General features: G+C 42.7%; 2 protein-coding genes across 5 annotated transcripts; one reads left to right on the top strand and one right to left on the bottom strand.

The window, feature by feature from the left end:
• The first annotated feature begins 6,647 nt into the window (after positions 1-6,647).
• hnrnpa3 (heterogeneous nuclear ribonucleoprotein A3) lies at positions 6,648-11,713 on the top strand. Of its 4 annotated transcripts, none has more exons than XM_085919767.1 (11): positions 6,648-6,794; positions 7,801-7,923; positions 8,008-8,154; positions 8,223-8,433; positions 8,513-8,602; positions 8,689-8,763; positions 8,909-8,950; positions 9,040-9,165; positions 9,407-9,523; positions 9,596-9,647; positions 9,753-10,227. In XM_085919767.1, exons 1-10 carry the CDS (start codon positions 6,777-6,779, stop codon positions 9,634-9,636), a joined length of 990 nt encoding a protein of 329 aa, XP_085775893.1. In that variant the 5' UTR covers positions 6,648-6,776; the 3' UTR covers positions 9,637-9,647; positions 9,753-10,227. The 4 variants fall into 4 exon arrangements, with proteins under 4 accessions (XP_085775893.1, XP_085775891.1, XP_085775892.1 ...); XM_085919765.1 differs by lacking the exons at positions 6,648-6,794; positions 9,753-10,227 and adding exons at positions 6,839-7,612; positions 10,670-11,713; XM_085919764.1 differs by lacking the exon at positions 6,648-6,794 and adding an exon at positions 6,841-7,612.
• Positions 11,714-12,326: 613 nt separating this feature from the next.
• On the bottom strand, positions 12,327-17,583 carry nfe2l2a (nfe2 like bZIP transcription factor 2a). The gene is made up of 6 exons (XM_085919761.1): positions 17,481-17,583; positions 17,284-17,347; positions 15,044-15,310; positions 14,775-14,867; positions 14,513-14,713; positions 12,327-13,894 (listed from the first exon to the last, which is right to left on the bottom strand). Exons 1-6 carry the CDS (start codon positions 17,555-17,557, stop codon positions 12,692-12,694), a joined length of 1,905 nt encoding a protein of 634 aa, XP_085775887.1. The 5' UTR covers positions 17,558-17,583; the 3' UTR covers positions 12,327-12,691.
• Positions 17,584-20,602: the final 3,019 nt, after the last annotated feature.

Here is a 20,602-nt window from a genome sequence, read left to right as displayed (position 1 = left end):
TCAGGGTTTACAAGCGTTTTGGTTTTTTTTTTATACCGCAGCTTCCGCTTATAACAATTTTACACACCCCATCAGGCCACTGAACAGGCATATTAAAGTATAATAAAGTGCATAATGAATACAACTCGTCATAATGTATGACAAGTGGGAGCATAGAAGTTTTGAAGGCATCACGCCCTCTTGGTGTGATATTTGGCCGTTGGGCAAGGAGAGCTGCGGTCGCTTTGAGTCATTGATTTAAAACGACATTAGTTTTCGTGGAGGGAGAGATTCACTGATGAAATTCACCAGCAATTTTCTTTTTATCCTTAATTATCTCCTTGCGTGCACCACACTGCCCCCAAGAGGCCTAAGCACACAGGTGTTTATTTTTATGTATCCTTTTTAGAGCTATTTTTATGATTATTTTACATGCGACTAATTTATTTTCTAGTTGTACATTGGAGTTTTGATAGTCGAATACATTTAAAAATTAATTATTTCAATATCAATTAAAAAAAAAAAAAGATGATCGTTTTCCCCCAAAATCACTGCATTTCTTTCCATGAATCTCACCATGTGTTTCTGCATTCACCCCAGGAACCTCGTAATGGTCGGAGTGAGACAATCCAGAGAGTGTCACGGCGTGACATTTACTGCCCTTTCTGTGGAGAAACAGGTAAGCAGAGCACAGCATCTACAAAGTAAGTCCCCTTTGACACCAGCACTCTACAAATCAAGTGTGAGAGGACAGGGCCAGAAAGAGAGCGAGAAAGGGGCAGTGACACAAAATGTCCTTTCCACTTTTTTAGCTCCAGACATCTGGGATATGTCTACTTGCTTTTTTTCTCCCCGCGAGTCAAATTAACGTACAGTATCCTCCTTTCAAGTCGATATATTTGCACCTTCTGCAACACAGTGGGAGGTATCGGGCCTTCTATTGGAATTAGCCGTCTGAGTTGAGCTTATTAGATAATACTTCCTGTATTAGAGTGATAGCAGGCAGATTTACAACTGTGTGTAACCATAGGGCTGTGCTCATTAAATTCAGGATGCCATCACTCCACGCCACCACCGCATGCTGTATGTCACGCGTATCCTCTACCACCCACCCTCTCACATCCACAACATCCTTTAAATCTGTCATTGCCAGCCCAAACGGGGAGGGGGGGTCCGTGTTCAGCAACACACACACACACTCCAGCAGTCGTGCATGTGGTGGGCACATATGGAAGGTGACGCACAGGTGTGCGAGTGGAACATTGCGTACACACAAGCATCAGCCCCCGTCGCTATTGTGCGCGTGTGTGTGTACGGATGTGGGGGCCCGTCCACATGGGGAGAGGCTCAGGCGGTGACGCTCATTACAGAAGCAAGCGTGTATACGGGCCTGATAAGCAGAACAGGACAAGATAAGGAAGGAACGCTGCATAGCTGCAACAAAGTTCATTCAGATATTGAGATGCCTCTTCCAGATGAAAGTCACAAGTTAAAAAGTGCACTGGACATTTTTTATTTTTTTATTTTTAAGATCACCACCTCCACCTTTTTTGTCTCTCTGTTGATGTTATGCTTAGGTTTGTCAGTATAAATGAAATGACATTTTCTTAATGTCACATTGAAATTCTGTCACATTTACAAAATGTGCATTTTTTTGCAGCTAATTTTAATACAATACACTGATTTTTTTTGACCATGTATGTTTTCTCAAATACTATATTCCCAATGTATGTCATATTGTCTGCATGGATATCACATATGTACACAATATAAATGAAAGGGAAATTGATGGTAATAATATTTCTACTACAGTATCAGTGTGAAAAGCCTATTGAGATTTTGTCGGGGTCCACTTGTAAAATGACCCCTGCTGGCACCGACTATTATACAACATTAGTCACTGACTCAGGGGACCATGCACATTCCTCTTTAAATGGAATATGAACTCATTTGAAATATTACAGATGCAGCAATAATAACATGGGTTTTGTGTGTGTATGTATGTATGTATGTATGTGTGTGTGTGTGTGTGTGTGTGTGTGTGTGTGTGTGTGTGTGTGTGTGTGTGTGTGTGTGTGTGTGTGTGTGTGTGTGTGTGTGTGTGTGTGTGTGTGTATATCTATATATATGTTTTTTTTTAATCAGATTTCAAATGCCTCCTCACAGTGGTGTCCCTCGATGATGTCATAATTTCCCCTGTCCTGTGATTGGTCGGTCAGAGCAAAGCACGTTTGACTACTCCATATGCGTGGTGAGTATTTTATGTAAATATTTTAGATTTTTTGTCATGTCGCCATCCAAATATCGATTCTTAATGGCTCCCGATGATGTACGTCGTACATCAGCGGCATGATCATTGTGGCTGATAGCAAAAGATAAATGCGTGTTATTGTTTGTGCGATGACAGTGCGCTTCAATCAGGTCCTCTCCGCTCTAATCCCAGGTAGAACTCCATAAGTGCTGAGTCAGTTAGTGCCTTTTTCGATCCATCACGCTGGCTTTGTAGTGGGCAGGTGTATTCCCAGACACCCCCCCCACACACACAGAGACGAATGAAACACCTGCCCGGGCCCTGCTCGGGACTTCATCATCCCGCCATCCCTTTGTCTCATTCGGCCGGGGGATCTTCAACGTCGGGGCGGCGGAAAAGTGTGAAAGCAGCACTTTTGTGCTCATTTGTTGTCTGTACACAAAAATGAGTGTCAGGATAGGGGTCCTTCCCCAATGTCTCCCACATCTGTCCCACTCCCCTGTTTTTTTTTTTTCCCCCCTCACCCAGTAGGGAAGGGAGTGTGTGATGGTCACATGACTTGGGATGTGCACTGATAACCAACATAGTGGATATTAGTACTGGACATGTGAGAGCGGTGAGTCTCTACATGTGTTTTCCTCCAGGCAGTCAATTAGCGGCTCTGTGTCGGAGCTGTAAATAAAGGTTTTTATTACCGCGCACTATCTGCGCCTCATCAATAGTCTGATGCATTGGACTCTTTCCAAGCGCCGGCTCCCCCCCCCCCCCCCCTTCCCCTCTTGCCATTTTGCAGTAAAACAAAAGCAGACCGGGCAAGGTCATTTGGCTGGATTAAGTTTGGAATTCACAGTGAATTTACAAATACACCAAATTCCTTGAGTGGACTGGTCATTTGGAAATATCATTGAGAAAATGGGGAATTTTCTGTCTATCCGCTTGAGAAATAGATACATTCCTGACCTCTGGCTCATTCAAAACAGATTTATCCGGGCATGCCTGACAGTGTCAATATACCGTGTCAAGCACTCCGTCATGTACTAGCTTTAAAAAGAATCAATCAATCAATATTAACATACAAAGTAGGTGCATCAATGTCTGCGGATTTATGAGAGCTAATACGAGTATATCGGAGTCTCTTAAGGGAAAGTGCAAAACAAACGACTCGTCGTATTGAAGAGATTCAATGATCATCCATCCAGAAAGTTGTAAATATGTTCCAAAATGTGTTGTTGAATTAAATGGCACGGCCTTACATTACATTTAGGTTGAATTTTGTTGTTTTTTTCCACACCCACTTGCCATGGTTTTAAAAACAACGTGTAAGTCAAAAGTGCCATCGGCATCTCATTTATTTGATGCATCCGCCGTCGAATGCAAATATATGCACGTATCAATTTCACAGAAGCGAAAAAGGCAAGGCTCCAACGATCTCCTGTAAATTGAATGCTGATTCTATTTATATTTGCTGTGATTTATACCCGCTTTCCTCTATGCGAGTGAACAGGAAACAGATGCGAGGAATTGTTCTTTCCCCGAATTCCTCGGGGAGCGATTGTAGTCAACACCGACGTGCGAGACCGCCTTTGTACTCGCATGTGAAAAGGTGTAGACAGTATCTAAATGGACTGCTTGGTTTCCCTCTTCTGGATGTCCCATTTCCTCACATGTTTCCATGTGCGTATGTCCGTCTGGCCAAAAACAGGTTATCGACTGCGGGTTCTCTCCCCTGATGTGCTTGCGGAGCCACGTCGCGGCCTCATCGAGACAAGGTCAACGACATGCAGTACAACGACGGTATGCAGTAAATCCAAATAAATACTTTAAAAGTAGATCTCTAAATCAAAATTGCCAGTCACCGAGTCTTTTGTTCATTAGACAAAAGTGTTCCCTATCATTGCACGATGATGGGAACAACCAAACAAATATAATTAAAAATTGAGTCAACAGCCAGACATGTCATCACAGGGGGAAAATAACCATTTCTTGTCTGGCAACCATGTTTAGCATCTGCATGCTGTGATGAGAGTACAAAGCTTTGTTTTTTCGTGGACCATGCTGCCATCTAGTGGAGATTAACAAAAACATTGATGGTATGAGGACGAAATCCTCCGCATTTTTTTTTACGTGCAGTGCGTGTCTTGGCACGGCTGAATGGATATTATTATTCGTCCATTATAATAATAATTATTATTATTATTATTATGATTATATTGGCAACATTACTATTAGCATTGTTACCATTATTATTATGATTATTATGGTGTAGCAAAATATTTCAGCGACACTATATTCTATCTCCTCAAGACGCAGCCAAAGCCGCAATACAATGAAAGCAATATATTTGAGAACATATTTACTCGGCACAATGTGCAGTGCACGTCTAAGTCAAAGGGTCGTAGTACGCGAGCTCCCTCTAGTGGTTAGTGAATTAATGACAGCCTAAATGCAGTTCAGTCACGTCTAATGTTTTGTGTATATCGCTGTGTTTTGACGTTTTTTGGATTCTAATTTAAGAAACCTGAAGGGCAGTTCTTTTCTGGAAAATTTGAGATTTTTTTTTATCCTAAAAATAAAAAAGAAGTCTTGATACAGCACATCATAGTTTTTATCTCATCACGTGCCCCAAAAGAGTGCTTGCAGGATGTCATCACACAGGCACACACACACACACACACACTTCCCTGAAGATTTACTGTACATGTTATTTTTGCTGACGGGTTTCCACTGCTTACTACCAGATATACAGCTCACCATAATTTGCAGGTGTAAAATGGCTGTAAAGCAATATGAATTATTTAATAAAGCTTTTAATGCAGCATTTTAGTCCCCGAGAGGATGCCATCGCCTCCACTCGCGTGTGATTCAATGGATTGCTTTATTACACAAAGCTTTATAAGCAAGGACAGATTGTTAAGACCTTTTAACGATAGCCATGAAATATTCATTTGTGTTCTTTTTTTTTTTTATTACTTATTTTAAGCAAATGAATTGTTCAATACCATTAGATCTTGGACTAATGCTGCCATGATGAATAGTTCTGAAATGACATGCAACAGAACAAGCGCCTCGGATATATATATATATATATCTTGGTTGGAGAAGGCCGCATCTTTCAAATGCGCTGGACAAAATTACTAATGGGGACTTTCTATTCAGACATTATTCATCAGACTCACAGTCCTCAGTGCTAATGATGGTTAGTTTAAAAGTTCTATTGTCGGTGTGAAAAACTAACATACCTGGCCTGTTAGTTTATGATAGCTACAGAGCAGCACTAATACATCAGCTTTATTTATATGCTATGACACAAGCCTTAAAGCAAGTACATTCATCAAACGCACATTGGGTTTCGCTCGACTGTACTGAAATGCTTGGCAAGAAAACAAAATCCAATGTTTAGCTGCGGTAAGTATCACTTAAATGTATTTATGTGGCACTTTTCCTACAAATAATTCTGGCCATAAAAAATGATTTAATAACATTGTGGTCATATGTTAATTTAGTGGTGGTGAAGAGAACAAGAACAGAGACGTGTGGTAGGAATTGTTTCGTTGACTGGACTTCACTTGACTGATCATCGATTAAGCGTATATTAAAGTAACTAAGGGCCATGTTCATCCCCTCCTACCTTGTTACTTTAGATGAGATGACCCAATTCCGCTGAATGGACAAATTGAAACGAAGCCGTCATGATTTCCATCCTCCGGTTAAGATTTACAAGCTGATGTTTTTAAGCCACTTTCTCTCCAATGTGTTTCATCTCCAAGCTATAATGGTTGTAAAAGAAACAGGTCAAAACAAAAGTCATGTCTGCATTTGGACTGATTATAAATACTTAGTGTTTACAGTGTCAGAAGAGCATTAGCCTTTTTTTATTGGGGTTGTATTTTCCTCACCAAGGACAATAAACTTAATGACAAGTATTGTCTGAGCCATAAAGCAGTCATATATTCAGACGTGCCGGTTACGCTAAGCAGGCTTGGTAGCATCTGGCTAATAGATCATACACATCCGATCGTGCTGATCAGGAGAATATCTAACTAAGGAAAAATCTTTATTGCATTCATAACGTTAGATTGTTCCCTTAGTGTACCATAAAGAACCAGAGGACATGGACAAAAAAAAATCTTGGCAGGATGTTTGTCTTTTCTTTTTTATTTCATAATGGTAACTTGGCATGATGGGTAACATAACATACACAAAATGTAACGTCTGTAACTGCTACTTAAAACGCTTTTCAAGGTAACAGTAGCAATACTGGTCAGTACACATTTAAAAAAATAAATTCTAGCAAATCTATTTTTCGGGCATGTGATAAAACTTCCACCACTAGATGGCACAAGTTCGCTATTTCGTGCGGTTTGCCTGTGCAGCAAACGTGAAAGATACCACTATTAAAAAAAATCGTTTGAGCGTGAGATAATCATTAAATTTAATATTATTACTGCACCACTCGTGTTGTTTTTGGTTTCGTGTCAACAAAGAAACGTCGAGAACGCTCAAATGACGTAGCCGTATAGACTGTCACGTGACCAGCTCTTTACTCATGGACATCAAAATGGAGGTCGGAATTCTATACATTTTTTTTCTTCTCTCCCTCCCCTAATTCATTAAACGTTTGCATGTCGATGTGGTGGCGTCATCACAGCGTTTTGACACGATGGCACACATGACGTGGCGTCTTTCATCTTGGCTCTTTGTTGCTTGACGTTATTCAAAGCTCGCTATGTGGCTTTGAATTAGCATTTTAGCTAGCGATAGCGCATCACGTAGCTGCGAGGACGCCACGATTTGGTTTTCACAGTTTGAGACAATAACGCGTATCTTTCATTTGTTAAATAATAATAGTTCAATGTGTGAATGTTTTGTTTGAGTAAGCTAGGTCGTGCGCAGTTCGTTTTTACAGTGAAAGGCCTCGTTAAGACATGATTCTGATACGCACTGTAATATCATTGCTCTTTAGTAAATCTGGTGTGCCCAAAGTTTGGTACTGGATTTGTATGCCTTTCTGAAACTGATTTATTTTAGGTGAGGTTACGCGAATAACGGCAAATAATTTGAATCAAGTACAAAGACAGTGGAGCAAATAGCAGTTTTAGAACAGGTATCGAAGGACAGCAGAATAATAGTTGGAAGCAAAGTCAGGAAGGATGCAGATTATAAAGAGGGGTGGAAGGAAAGAAGAGAAAAGCAGGTCTGTGATGGAAGGAAGGGAGGTAAGGAAGGTAGAAAAGAAGGCTTGAGTGCAGGTAGAAAATATGTCAGGTGAATGAGTAAAAAGCAGGTCTGAAGGAAAGGAAGGAAGGAAGGAAGGTAGGTGTCAGCAAAGGAAAGACTGAAATATGAATGCCAGAATATAAAGGAACTGAGACAAGGATAGAGGTGAAGTATTTGATTCTCGTTTTACATAATCAAAATATTTTTGTTTTCAATAAACGTCAAATGAATTACTTTACCAGTAAATTTACAAAGGCATTTCTTGAAATGACTTTTGTTTCTCATGTTGTAAACTGTGGCCTTTTGTGTCGAAATTGTTTCTCATTGCAACCATATTTGTTTTAAACATGCAGGACCACGACTGTAAAGAACCCGAGCAGCTCAGAAAGCTCTTTATTGGTGGCCTGAGCTTTGAAACTACAGAGGAGAGTTTACGGGCTCACTTTGAGCAATGGGGGACACTTACAGACTGTGTGGTATGTTTTTTAAATGTTGCTATGTGGAACTGTTTTCATGACCTTAACAAGGACAAAATGCCGTGACACAACTGTGTTGTTTAGGTGATGAGAGATCCTGGCAGCAAGCGGTCAAGAGGCTTTGGCTTCGTGACCTACTCCTCCATGCTGGAGGTTGACGAAGCCATGAAAGCGAGGCCTCACAAAGTCGACGGCCGGGTGGTTGAGCCCAAAAGAGCCGTGTCCAGAGAGGTACCCGAACTGCATGGCAGACGCACGTGTGCTCGGAGCTCTCTTTGTGATCATCGCGCTTGCTTCAGGACTCCAATAGACCAGGCGCTCATCTGACGGTGAAGAAGATCTTTGTGGGCGGTATCAAGGAGGACACAGAGGAGTACCACATCCAAGACTATTTTAAGAAATATGGCAAGATCGAATCCATCGACATCTTGCAGGAACGCCCCTCGGGCAAGAAAAGAGGCTTCTGCTTCGTCACCTTTGACGATCACGACACCGTGGATAAAATTGTCGGTAGGTGACGATTTGCTACTCGTCACACCTTTGAAGAGATGTTTTGGGTGTTTCAATCCTGCGATTTGCCCTCCTGAAGCTCAGAAATATCACACCATCAATTCACACAACTGTGAAGTCAGGAAAGCGCTCTCAAAGCAAGAAATGAACGTGATGTCGAATAACAGGGGTAAGCGTACGTGCCGCTAAATAATGACATTTTTGATTTGCTTTTACTGTACGCTAACTTTTGTGTGATCGTTGTCTTGGTTTCAGGGAGGAGTGGAGGCTCCGGTAACTACATGGGTAGAAGTAATAATTTTGGTGGTGATGGAGGCAACTATGGTCGAGGTGCTTACCACTGTTATTGTTTTGGCTTGAACAGCACAAAGGCCAATATGTGAGCTTTTGTGGGAACAATAAAGGACATAAACAAAATGCACATTTTCACGAATGCTGAATCGCTAATATAACAATACGCTCTTTTGTTTCTTAGACAGCTACGGTGGAGGACGGGGTGATTATGATGATTATGATGGTGAGTAGTTTCACGTTGTGGTTTTGTGTTGAACAGACTTTAATTATCCTCTTGCATTTGGCCTTTTATTTTTATTTTTTTAAATATAGGTCCCGGTGGTAATTATGGTGGAGGAGGTTACGGAGGACGAGGCAACTATGGAGGTGGAGGTCCCAGCTACAATCAGGGTGGTGGATTTGGTGGTGGCTGTGATGGTTACCGAGGCAATGGTGGAGGTGAAGCCTTTTATTATCTGTAGAAAGATATACAGTGGAGCCTCTCAAACTCTCAGTTTTTGTTTTCTTAACACTGTCTGACTGATAACGGTCGTCTGCTAGCGGGAGCAGCTAGCTTAGCGCTCTACATCTTCATTACTGCTCTTTGACAAAGTGCTAGAATTGAGGTTCCACCGTAGCTGTTTTCCAGAATGGCGATCATAGCAGCTTTAACTAAATTCAACGTCGTATTTGTCGTCAGGTTACGGCGGAGGTGGCGGTTACAATGATTGCGGTAACTACGGTGGCCATCAGTCCAACTACGGTCCCATGAAAGGAAACAATTTTGGTGGCAGGAACTCCGGCGGACCATACGGAGGTGAGTCGTCATCCTCTTGCGAGTAAACCATCAGCGAGTAATCAGGACTTAGTCTAGCGTTTTCATTCTCAGGCGGCTACAGCGGTGGCGGCGGCTACTCGCGGCGCTTTTAAACGTTACATTGGTAAGTTTGGTTTGGCTCTCTCAGCTAGCCTCGTAGCAAGAGTACAGAGTAAGCCCGATGCCAGTGCAGAATAACTATTTGTTCTATCCTGTATCCATTCAACAGGCTTCAGTTCTTAGCAGGAGAGTCGAGGCGGTGAGCAAAGGAATTGTCAGGAAAGCTGCAGGTTACTTTGAGGCATTAGAGGAGCGCACGAGTCAGACCGAAGGACTGTACATTCAAATCAAGACACAAGCGCATCGCATTGATATCTAATGATGATAGTTTTCTTTTTGTGTTTTTGCCTGCAAAAAGCCACTGTTCCCTTCCCCCCCCCCCCCCCCTGTGCGTTTGGGTCTTGTGCCAGGTGTCGAGCGGTTTCTTTTTCCAAGTTAAACCCAGTTGTCTTTTCTTTTTTCATTCTTTTACGTGACTTGAGATCAACCTGGTTTTTGTCCTTCAGCACAGTTCCCTAGATGAGATAAGTGTCTTTTGATTATTCGATGTGAACACAAGTTAAAAACCTTGAAAAGTGTCCGGATTAGATTTCAGGGGAACACTAGTTTGTGCAAAGCCCAAATAAAAAAAATGGTCTAGTCAAGTCGTGTGAGATTGTGTTGCCTGCCTGATGGGTACGTCATCACGGACGAGGTGACCTTCCGCAGTAGCTATATAGGAAGGAGCCCAGAGTACCTGCAGCTTCGCTAGTGTGGAGGATTGCAGATGACGGTCAGACAGCGAGTCTTCAGCCAGCGCCAGCACAGTGGACCAGTCAGCATTGCGAGAGAGAGAGGGGAGGAGGAAGCGGCGGCCAACGGCACGGAAGAGGCTCGCAGAGTCAAGGCTAGCTAAACCCTTCCTGAAGCCAGCTAGCGAATGGACATTTGGGTGGGTGGCGGGGGGGGGGGGGGGGGAGCATCCTGTTGAGTCAGTTTACACACTAAATATTGAGGTGTCAGGCTTGAGAAGGGAGTGAGTATTTCACAAGAGCTGACTTGAGCAAGAGCGAGCAGGTAAGAGTAACCACTTTGCTTGATTTGCAGATGTGGAAAGAGGCGGAAAGTCGCAGTAACATGGAAGGGTCTGGATGGGTAAGAATTTTTTTACAAATATCATCCAATGCTGTTTGCCCCAGTTTTATTCTTCTTAGGTAAATAGTGGAAGATGTATGGAGGACTGAAAGTGAGTTAGCCGGGCTTTAGCCCCGCCCACAAACCATTTTGGCACTTTCCGTCCTCCATAGTATTTTTTCCAGTGACCTTAATGCATTGATGCTGTATAATTACTAGTCGTCTCCAAATTATGACCAAAGTCATTCCATCTCTTGCCCGCCCCCTCCCCACTCCCAAGATTTAAGTATTGTCATTGTCACAAAAAAAAAACAATGACATTTTGTTAAGTGGAGAAAAGCAGAAAATGAGATTTCCTGATGTACCTCAGGATCACTATGGCCATTTAAAACGGCTTGCCTCCCAAAAGAAGAGACCGAACATTCATATATTTGATCAAAAAAAAAACATTTTTAATGTCACTGGCGTAGTAGCCTAGCTTCAAATGAGCAATCACTATAGTTCTAATCAGGGAACTGCCATTGGAAACTTTCAGGCTAATTGTCACTGATGCCCAAGCTGCCATTTTATGCCAACACTGCATTCCTCCTTGCCAGCGCAAGAAAAGAATTCAAACCACAATGCCTGAGGCAATTAACAGCGCTCAGCAATGACGCATGAAAATTTACTTACCTATTGGGCCCTGCATCATTTATTTATAGATTTTGTTTATAAATAAATGTTTTATTTATAAATGTTGTCAAATGTGATGGGCGCTAAACCCAACCCATTCCATCCAAAGTCTTAATGCTGGATGAAATGTTGTAGCGTTGGAAGGTCCCCCCCCCTCTCCACACACACACACACACACACACACAAACACACACACACACACACACACACACACACACACACACACACACACACACACACACACACACACACACAAAGGAGGAGGGTGTTTCTCTTAACATTCAATAGCCTTTGCCTTTATAGATATATATGACTTGGGCTGGAATAAAAGTATTTTTCATGAAATGTATTTTTGTTTGTTTTTCTGTCAAGTTATCATTGAGATAATGTTAACATGTTTTCAAAAGTGAATTTGCAGCACGACTACCTGTGTCACTTTCATAATACACACACACACACACACACACACACACACACACACACACACACACACACGGATGTGGGCTTGGTGCATGGCTCAAGGTAGTGTTTGTATGCCAAAGTGCAGGGCACGCAAATGGTTATTGTGTGTCAGTGGAGAAAACAGGCTCCGTCGAATGGTTGTAAAAGTGTCAAGCGATAACAATCAGGCCTTTTGTTGTGCAACACAACTGCAACCGGTGTGATTTTAAACCAGGCGAGATCACCGTATTAAAAGATTTAGGTTACTGTACAAACAATGTTGTAAAATGAAGGCGAGCCGATTGGGAAATTGGGTAAAAGCCGATAAAACTGCTGGAATCTGTACCGAGTTGCATTCGTTTGCAGCTACGTGAGCTTGCCAAGTCCAGAACTAACTGTAATGTGTGAGTTATATAATGGCGCCTCAGACTTTATATCCATCTGGAATCAATCAGGCTTGTGATGCAACTTTACAATGCTCTGCTTTCACACACAAAAAAAAAATAATCACGCCATATCGCATTAGAATGATTTATTGAAAAGCATAACTTGCGCAGCAAATCAGAGGGTCTCTTTACAAATCTTTCATTTAGTTAGCATACAGAAACAATGTCTATACAATATGAATATTTACACATACAGTAACAGTTGTAATAAACTCAGATTTATATCATATCTATATTTACAAATAATCATGTAGTATATGAAGGTAGAGTACAAAAGAGATAAAATATCAAAAATGTTACATTACAACAACCAAGAAGAAGAACCAAAAAAAACTATACAATAGTTCTGCGGAGCTACTCGTGTATAAAGCTGAAAGCCGTTGCCCGGTGCGACTGTAGGACTGCAGTACCTCACTCGACAGATAGGGGACTTGTTTTAACTTTTGATCAAAGTCTTTTTAGTGCGCGGAACCAGGAAGACGCTGCCTTCGGTCGACTGCTGTAGCGAGAAGTCGGACGGGGAGATGCTGTTGCCGTCCTCGTCCCGCAGCATGCTAAACACCTCCAGGTAGAGGCTGTTCAGCTTCCTCTTCATCTCTCTCATGTTGCTTGCGTTGCGGGACTTCTCGCTCAGCAGGCGATCTTTTTCCTCCTTCAGTGAGTCCAGGTCGTTCTCCAGACCCACGATGCTCTCCATCTTACGCTTGCGGCAGTTCTGAGCCGCCACTTTGTTCTTCCCTCTGCGCCGGATGTCGCGGACAAGGGCCATCTGAGACTCGTTCAGTTGGTTCTTGGAGATGAGCTCGTTGTAGTCGTCCACGGGCAGATTAATGATCATGTCGATGCTGAAGGGGATCTTGAGGGCGTTGGCCCTCTGCTGGTCTCTGCAGAGACGCAAATCCGACCTTCTTTTGCGTTTGTCTTTGGTGAACGGCGAGGAGCTGTGCCCGCTGTCCTCGGCCGGATCTGACGATTCTTGTTTGGTCTCGTCATCCTGGGGTTGAATCTGGCCCACCAATGCGGTCAGAGGAAATGCTCGCTGGAGGTCATTGGGTTGAAAGTTTAAAGAGAACATCTCCGAGTAGTCCGATTTTGCGCTGCCAGGGTTCTGGTCCATCTCCTCCATGTCGGAATCGCTGCCGTCAAAACACTCTTCTCCGTATAGGGATTTCGCAGGTGAGCAAGAGTGGGGACTCGAGCCTAGTCCGGAGTCTAAGTCGGGGACTTCTGCAGACAAATTGTGTCTGCCCTGCTCAAATGTGTCACCAGGTGAGAGGCTGAACAAGTTCTGGACATCAGACATGATAGGTTCGTTTCCCTCGAGGTCCAGTTGAGTGCTGCTCTCTTCCAACATAGTTTCTGGGTAAAATGTGTTGCAAAAGCTATTAAGGTTGAAATGAGTATTTAACTCGGGCACTTCTGGTTTTATTTCGTTCCCGTTGTCTGCTGGGGTCACGCTGGGAACTGAGCCATCAAATGTATTCATAAAACCTGAAGGACACACATTTAAATTGTTCTTCTCTTGGATTGGACTGGAAATTGGATAAAAGGAGTAGTTTGGGTCCTGTGCTTCAGTGTTGTTTGGAAGTGGATATGCTGCTGTCTCAAGTGTGTCTTCCAATTGCTGGCTAAGACATTGCTAAAAAGAGGAGGGGAAAAAAAAATGAAATATATAAATAAACAGCAACTTCAATGGAACATTTTTGTGGAGGGGTTAGTAGGTTCATTTTAAATCCAAGACAGTTTTTACCCTAAAAGGCCACCGTACTCTGTAGTATGTCATGCTAGTAAGCTAGCCTAAGTGAGTAGAAGAATTAAGCAGACTTAATAAGAAGCGCACTAGCATTCAGCTTGCGTCATCGAGATTCGCTGTTGTTTCAGACACACCCGGGAACTAATTGACTAATTATAAACAAGTTGGCACAGGAGAGCGAAAGTATTCATAAGAAATTTCTTTCCAAAACACCAAAAACATATGGAATTTCTATTCTGTGACTCGCCCGCATGCCCCCATTTTGAAACCCTTTGTGCTTATTTACGTAACGGCTAGATATTCCTCCTGACTGCTAACAAGGTGGGTCCGGCGCTATCTCCGAGACGCAGCAGGGCGGGACTCGGCCAGAGCCTGTCAGTACAAGCGACTGTTGTGAAACACAAGGCTCGACCTCGAGCTGTTACGAACGCCTTACGAAAACAAAAACGGTTTATGCGCGTGTCCGTGCCCAAGAGCCACTGGTTAAAATCGTGCAGTTCGTACCTGCAGCTCAGGAAGTGACAGAAGCTCCATCCAGGCCTGCTCAATATCCAACGAGCTCTTCTGTGCCTGGGATGTAGTCAGGGCATCTGGTGAAATCGTAAGCGGGGCCAATGACGGCTGCTCGGGGGACATCGTGGCAACGCTGCTGCTGCAGCTGCTGGATACGGAGGCGCCACTCGAGTCCAGGCAAATAGGCGCATCCTAGGAGGTAAACCACGTGGTTAGGAATGGCCTTGAAAGTCATTGTAACAGTTTTAAGTACCTCATTTTCCTCAAGGGGAAACGTCTCCGCGAGGAGCTCCAAGCATTCGTCAAACGACAACGGCTCGGCACGCGGCTGCGTGAAGCTGACGTCCTGCAAATAGACGTTGATGCAACTCCGGTTATGTAGCAGCTAGCAGGTACAAACATTTTGAAAATGTCTCCACCTTTGCCTAACTAATGACGCACGGCGGTAACCACGAGGCCGCAACCTATCCAAACAAAGTGAAGGAGCTCGGCCTTTTTTAACACACAATGGCGTGCGGGTACCTGTGCGGCCTCTGGGGGCGTGACGGCCGACTGCAGCGGGGCACTGGGCAGCTGTCGCGGCACGTATTCGCCCGTTTCCTCGTCCAGCTGTAGCCGCGCCAGAAGAGCCTTCTCCTGCTCGCGGAGGAGTTGCAGACGCTTCTCCTCCGCCAGCTCCTGCTGCCGCCGCAGCTCGTGCTCCTTCTGGCGGTGACTGTAGTCGAAGACTTCGCGCTGGGCTCCCAGATCGATGTCCTGCCTCCACAGAATGTCGATCAGGTCCGTGTCCTGGAAAGAAAACCCGCCGGCGTGTTAGGATTGGACGGATTGGGAATAAAAGGAGCTGGCCCGTGGTGGACGTGGCCACACCCTGTCCTCTCGTTCTACCTTGGCTGACAACAAAGCCGCCATTAACAGCACGGATGAATAATGGATGGGACTTCGCTTCTTAGCCAGTTGACACCACACACTAAAGTCCCGACTTGGTATTAAAGGTGGGAATCAATTTTTCACTCTCAATAGTAAAAACTAGGGCATGACCGATTACTTTGCTCAGCCAAATTATCTAATACTAGCCTTTTGTCCAAAAATCTGTCCTTTTTCAGGTTTTCGCATGTTTCCCTCAAAATAAGACCAAAATAATGGATAGAGCAGACACAAACATCTGTATTTCCGCTTGACTCAACGATAACAAACTTCACAATTTTCCCACGTTGAATTTTAAGCCTGTACTTGATAGCACTAAAAGCTCAAATGGACAAACATAAACCCTCACTGCTCCCTTCTTGGAGTTAATAACCAGAACTTATTTACAGAAGGAAACCATTTCACAAGCGCCCGGAATGTTTCATCAACCCAACACGCAATGGAAGTGTTTAAAACACGTGACTTGTATATGGCTCAGAAGTAGACATCCTTCATATGACTTGAGTACAATCTCAGTGACCCCACACATTGCCTCTATGTTGCATCAGAATTGACTCAAGACTCTATTTAGCATTCACATGGGTCCCAACAGAAGGAAGAGACTTCAAAATGTAAATGTGTCAAAACACAAATCCTGTTTCAGACACAAAGCCTGCAGGCCATTATATCATCACAAATCATACCACCGACTTAACAACGGCTTAACGTCACCAGACGTAGATTGGCCCCAGAACAAGGAAACTAGTCCATGAAATGAAAGATGTATTTCCCTGCCCTGACTTTCCAAACAATGAGCAGTTGTACACAACACGCTTAACTGCATGCCATCCCTTTAGACAACCACCATACTGTTGTTAATGTGTTGAACTATTACAGATACACACCATAAAAAAAACAAGTCACACATGGGATTGTCAAAAGTGGGTGAGAGTTGAGAAGACTGCACATGTGTGTGCTGTTCATTGAACTCTTCTTTAAAAAAAAAAAAAAACATTGTCCTCAGAAGGGGACTTTCTCCTTTCATCATTTATCAGCTGACATGACCCCTTGACCTCTCATGATGAAACACACATGTTCTAGAACAGCTCAGAATAGCCCCACTAATCCTCATTGAGTTTAGAAGCCGCCATTACTTATTCACAATTATAATCGCTTTTCTGTTTGGATGAATCAAGTCATTGGTTATTACCAATTACATACATTTCTATGAATATGTATAGACAACGAGGACACCCCTATGTTTTGGATATTGACAGCTCTCACGGGGTGGTGTACCTAATAATATGACCACTGAATGTCCAGTCGGGCATGTTTGAGCATGCTCAGCTTAAGCTAAATTTGTCGTCATATTAACATGTCCGTGAATTATCCGGAACGTTGGGGGGGGGGGGGGCTTTCCTTTCTATTATTACAACACGGACCACCTATTAGTATGTATTTTGTAAAAAAAAGAAGCAAGCGTAATAACGTTGAGTCGGAGCTGGTTGTGACTGGTTCCCCTTCCACCGTATCAGATCGAAGGCGATCACATGCTCTTGAGACAAACTCACTATACGGTAATGGAGGAAAAGAAAACAACACACTGCTTTTCTATTTCATACAATTCGTCGTGACCATGCCACACAACCACACAGACGTTATTTTAAACATACAAATTATTGATTTTGAATGAGTTTAACAAAAAAAAACGTCACAACTTAATGACTCGCAGAATAGCCTTCATTTTATCATGTTGCATTTATACTCGGTTGTCATATTAATATAAAATATATATATATATTTTTTTTAAATGACATTTCAAATAGGTTGTCATACATACACCTTTTATTATTTACCTGTTGTCCGGAATGCACCACCTCCATTTCCATCATCATGGACGCCTCTGCGTTAAAAAGACGCCTTAACGCGGCCAAAATGGTTGTTTTTAAAATCAAATAAAATTGGAGTTTCCTTGTTCTCCCGGTTCAAACAAGGGCCAAGAGATAGTCCGTCTCGATGTCTGGATAGTGGAGAAAATATTGCTTCCTCTTACCCAACTATCACGAGAACGTGTGGCCCAGCCCACTGAGCGGCTGCTTCCCGGTCGTCACCCGCCCCTCCTTGCCACATGGCCCCTCCTCGCCGGTCCACCAGGCGTATGGGACAGTCTGAGCTCGCTCCTTTAACTCCTTGAGTCCTGGATTAGATTTGTTCATGCACTCGTCTGGAAAATACGACACGTTATGACATTTAGTATGATTGAGTTTAAAGCGTAGTTCGAAAACAGTTTAGGGTTCAAAACATACAAAAATGATACTGTGGAGTTGAGGACGTCACAGACAAGAGATACTTGTTTTAGAGCGCCCCCTGGTGGTTGATTATGTTGGAGGTAAGAAGGCCTTGGCAGCCTAGAAAAGTGATTTTTTTTTTTTGCAAGTTTAATGAGTTCAGTGATGCGCATTGTCTCTATATCACATGTACTACAATAGGAATTTGCTATGTAATTAAATCAATAAATGACAATTGTTAAAATAAAATAAACGACATCAAATTTAGCCTGAAGAAGTTGTATTATTTCACTTTCGATTTACGCTTGAGAAAGCACAATAGGCTCACCTGGCAGAGATATAGTTCCAAAAGGAGATTTTATAGGCAAAACATTTTTAGGCAGACAGATGAATGCGCTGTTCTTTTTTTATAGTCTACTCGAGGCCAACGGCTTTCTGCCACTTCAAGCTATGAGTGGCATGCCATTGTTTCCTGATGGCTCTGCCATGCTTCAGGTAAATGACTCAATTTGAAAACATCCTAGCTCGGATTACAGATTTCATTTTTATTTTTCCAGTTGTGTGGGTTATAGGTCACAGTGTGGAGAAGTTTTGAAATGGATTACCTTAACCTCAATTTTAAAGGCTATATCACAAAAAAAAAAAAAAAAGTGACTTAGGGTGAGTACACTTTGTATTCACTGTTCTGGTCATATTTATATTGAACCTTATTATTAGATCGTGCAAATCGTCATACCAACTACGTGAATTCTAGATCAAAAACATGCAGGACGGTTGTAAAAAAAAACGTTGCAGTAATATGGTAGAGTCAGAAGAGGACGGAATAAGACAAACTTAAAAAAAAAAAAAACTACTGGCGCTGTCACCTCGGTGCAAAAAAACGCACAGTAAAGTGCAGTCCACTGGCGTGCAATGACACACACACATTGAAAAAAAAAAAAAAAAGCCTCTTTCTCTTTTTTTTCATCCCCCAGCCCTCCATGCTCTCCCGTGAAGCGCGCTCATGTGCACGCGTTCACGTTTGGCAGCTCCACGTCGACATTCTTCCAGCTGCATTGAGTCAACTGCACGCAGTACTCACTCGCGGCCAGGAAGAAGAAAAGGTAAAACGACGGAGACCGAAGCACCGGCCACCTCACGACTTGAATGGCTTTTGAACGTCAGCACATCAAGTGCAGCGAAGAAAGAGTAGCTTTTGCATCGCGCTCTTTAAGGTGGCCCTGCGACGTCCTCACTTCGCTGCCTTTCGTTGCATTTTTTTTTTTTTTTTTTCAAACAGACTGGCTGCTGCAGCTGACCGCTTATGTCTACCTCTCAGGTACAGTATGGCCCCCGCCCGCTATGGCTATTTCTGAAGCCACTTGACTTAAGATTCTTCGCCTGCCGTCTTTCTGCATGTTATGATTGAAAAAGGTGACGTTGTGCTTTTTTTTTATGTTGCAAAAAAGTTGCTGTCACGTGAATGCTGTTAAAGTGGCAAGTGTTCCTAAATTGCTCTTAGATAATAGTCAACAAGAGCTTCGTTGACCTTGTGCACATTTTTTTTTCATTTTTTTTTTTTTTTAAACTGTGTCAACAAGTTGACTTGGTAAAATCAGCTTTGCCAAGGCCTGTTGAATCCTCAAGGCTCAACAGGTAGAAAGCTACAAGTGGAACCAACTCTGTAAAAGAGGCATTATTGTGCTGTTTGTATTAAACAATGTTCAAATAGTCTCAATTAAACAAATTCTTTTAAAACTTCTTCAAATGTGCAAAAGGCTCCCATCTGGCTGACAGTACCTGGCTGGCTTCTAAGCCACCCAGTAGGCCCTTTCCATATGGAGCATTCACACCGCAGCCACACATTGCCCCCCCCCACCCTTGCAAAAAAAAAAAAAAAAAAACTTTTTATGCATAAATGTTAAACGTGTGCTCAACTACAACACATGTATGGCGGTTCTTGTGATTTGCTGCAGGTCAAGGGAGCAACATGTCAGTCTGCTGGATGAAGACAAACCTATGAGGTGGCACTGTGGCTTTCCAAATAAAGTTCTGTGATACACTCAGACTCTCACTGCTCGCAGTCAGTGCATTACAGAACTTTGTTTTGGAAGTTTAATCTTCCATTTGGGAAAGAAGTCCTCAAGCATCTAGATAATTTGCTACACCTTTTCTGCTTTTTTTTTTTTTCTCCTGAAATAAAGTTCCTTTGCACGTTCACTCTTTTTGTCCAATTTATCCATTGTTTATTTGAATTACAATTCTGTATTTTATTCTGATTGATTGTGATCCGTATGTGTCAAATTGTTACTTAAAGTGCTAGATGGTACCATATGGAAACAGTCGTCATGCTGGTCTGGCGACTCAGTGGAGAGGAGCTCGAAAAGTCAATAGTAAACTCCTGTTGGTTCAGGTTAATTTACTAACCCAGCCAGTGGTGCGTCAAACAAGTCAATGAGAAAAGAAGAGTTTGCAGTGTAACTGACACAATTTTTGTGCCAAGATGAAACTGCAGGTACGAATTGCCAGTTAAGTCAAATGTTATACACACAGACATCTAATAAAAACAGACAAATGAATGGACTGATGTTTCTCATCCTCAACCAAGCCAAATAGGTCTCAAATTCAATTACCAACATTTATGTAGTAGTTACATGATGTATATTTTTTCCATCCATTGTCAAGCGTTACTGAAGAAAACCTTTTTTTGAGCTCAAACGTGCATTAAAAGCGAGTTTGTTGTGCAATCCTGCAATTCCAGTCTTTGCATAGAATTGAGCCTATGTGTGATTCGCAAAGCATGCTGGGTACAACCTATCGCGATGGCTTCACGTCCTTGTTCTCGATGTGGTAAATGTTGCAACCGTGTGTGAAACCACCGGTTTAAAGATTAGCAGAAACAAATGAT

Source organism: Syngnathus leptorhynchus, chromosome 9, assembly GCF_054491065.1.
Source record: "Syngnathus leptorhynchus isolate UIUO chromosome 9, UIUO_Slep, whole genome shotgun sequence".
Taxonomy (NCBI): Eukaryota; Metazoa; Chordata; class Actinopteri; order Syngnathiformes; family Syngnathidae; genus Syngnathus; species Syngnathus leptorhynchus.
Note: the sequence above shows the minus strand (reverse complement) of the source record. Positions and strands in the feature narration are given on the sequence as shown.